The following is a 1286-nucleotide window of genomic DNA, read 5'->3' as shown; positions in this document are numbered from 1 at the left end:
TCATTAATTATTAATGTGTATTTATACAAGAGTTCTAGCTTGTCCATTAAGCAAGGAAATTCTAATAGAAAACACAATCCTATTCCAATAACAATATTTTTACATATACAATTGATTCCCTAGTCTAAATATAAGCTATGCTAATACTCCCCCATAGTCAAAGCGAGTGGTGAACGAACACAAAGACTGCAACGAAAGTCGTCACACAATAAATGGGGAAGGCCTTTGGTAAATATATCGGCAATTTGAAAACGAGTAGGCACGTGCAAAACGCGAACTTGACCACGAGCAACCTTTTCTCGAACAAAATGAGTATTCAACTCGATGTGTTTAGTACGTTGATGTTAAATAGGATTATCGAATAAATACACAACACTGACATTGTCACAAAATATTAACGTAGCTTTGGTAACCGGTTGACACATTTGTGACAAAATACTAACGTTACATCTTGTGACAAAATACTAACGTAGCTTTAGAACGTTCCTTGAATGTAACGAATAATACGCTTGAGAGCGTTCATATGTGTATTCAAGGGTGCATGCATGTGAAGGCATATTTGTTGTACAACATAAGCGATATCAAGCCGAGTAAAGGTGAGGTATTGTAAAGCTCCAACAAGACTACAAAACTCTGTCGGATTAGAGTATGGTTTCCCTGTACCAGCACTTAAATTACCACTAGTATCAACCGGTGTAGAAACGAAATTGCAAGAAGACATTCCGGCACAATCAATAATAGTTTGAGCATAAGCAGTTTGACTAAGAAAGTGACCATGTGTGTTACATTTCACAGAATTACCAAGAAACGAATATTGAGGCCCAAGATCTTTCATAGCAAACTCGCACGAAAATAGCGACATTAAATGTAATCGAAGAGCAGACGAGGAGGTTGTTAACACAATGTCATCCACATACACAACATTAGGACCATCGTGATAAATAAATAGTTAGTTATCACACTTACTATGATGAAACCCAATAGTAGATACGTAATCTGCAAAACGTTGATACCACGCACGAAGAGCTTGTTTCAGTCCATACATATATTTCATGAGCACGAAACCCATGATTAGGTTTTTGAGGATCACGAAACCCAATTGGTTAATACATGTAAACCGTTTCAGAGAAAGTCCCATGTAAAAAACGCATTTTTAATATCAAGTTGATGAATATCCCAAGATTTTGATGTTGCAATGCTTAATATTGTGCGTATAGTTGCTGGATTAACCACCAGACTAAAAGTATCGAAGCAGTCAATACCTGGTTGTTGAGACCTGCCATCAC

The 1286-nt window shown here is 36.9% G+C and overlaps 1 protein-coding gene across 1 annotated transcript; it reads right to left on the bottom strand.

Annotated features, from left to right (window-relative positions):
• Positions 1-475: 475 nt before the first annotated feature.
• LOC139900759 (uncharacterized mitochondrial protein AtMg00810-like) lies at positions 476-862 on the bottom strand. Its single transcript, XM_071883514.1, has one exon. The coding sequence runs from the start codon at positions 860-862 to the stop codon at positions 476-478; it is 387 nt and encodes a 128-aa protein (XP_071739615.1).
• Between the last annotated feature and the right edge of the window lie 424 nt (positions 863-1286).

Source organism: Rutidosis leptorrhynchoides, chromosome 3 (assembly GCF_046630445.1).
Source record: "Rutidosis leptorrhynchoides isolate AG116_Rl617_1_P2 chromosome 3, CSIRO_AGI_Rlap_v1, whole genome shotgun sequence".
NCBI lineage: Eukaryota > Viridiplantae > Streptophyta > Magnoliopsida > Asterales > Asteraceae > Rutidosis > Rutidosis leptorrhynchoides.
The sequence above is the reverse complement of the archived record's forward strand: the minus strand, read 5'-3'. Positions and strand labels throughout refer to the sequence as shown.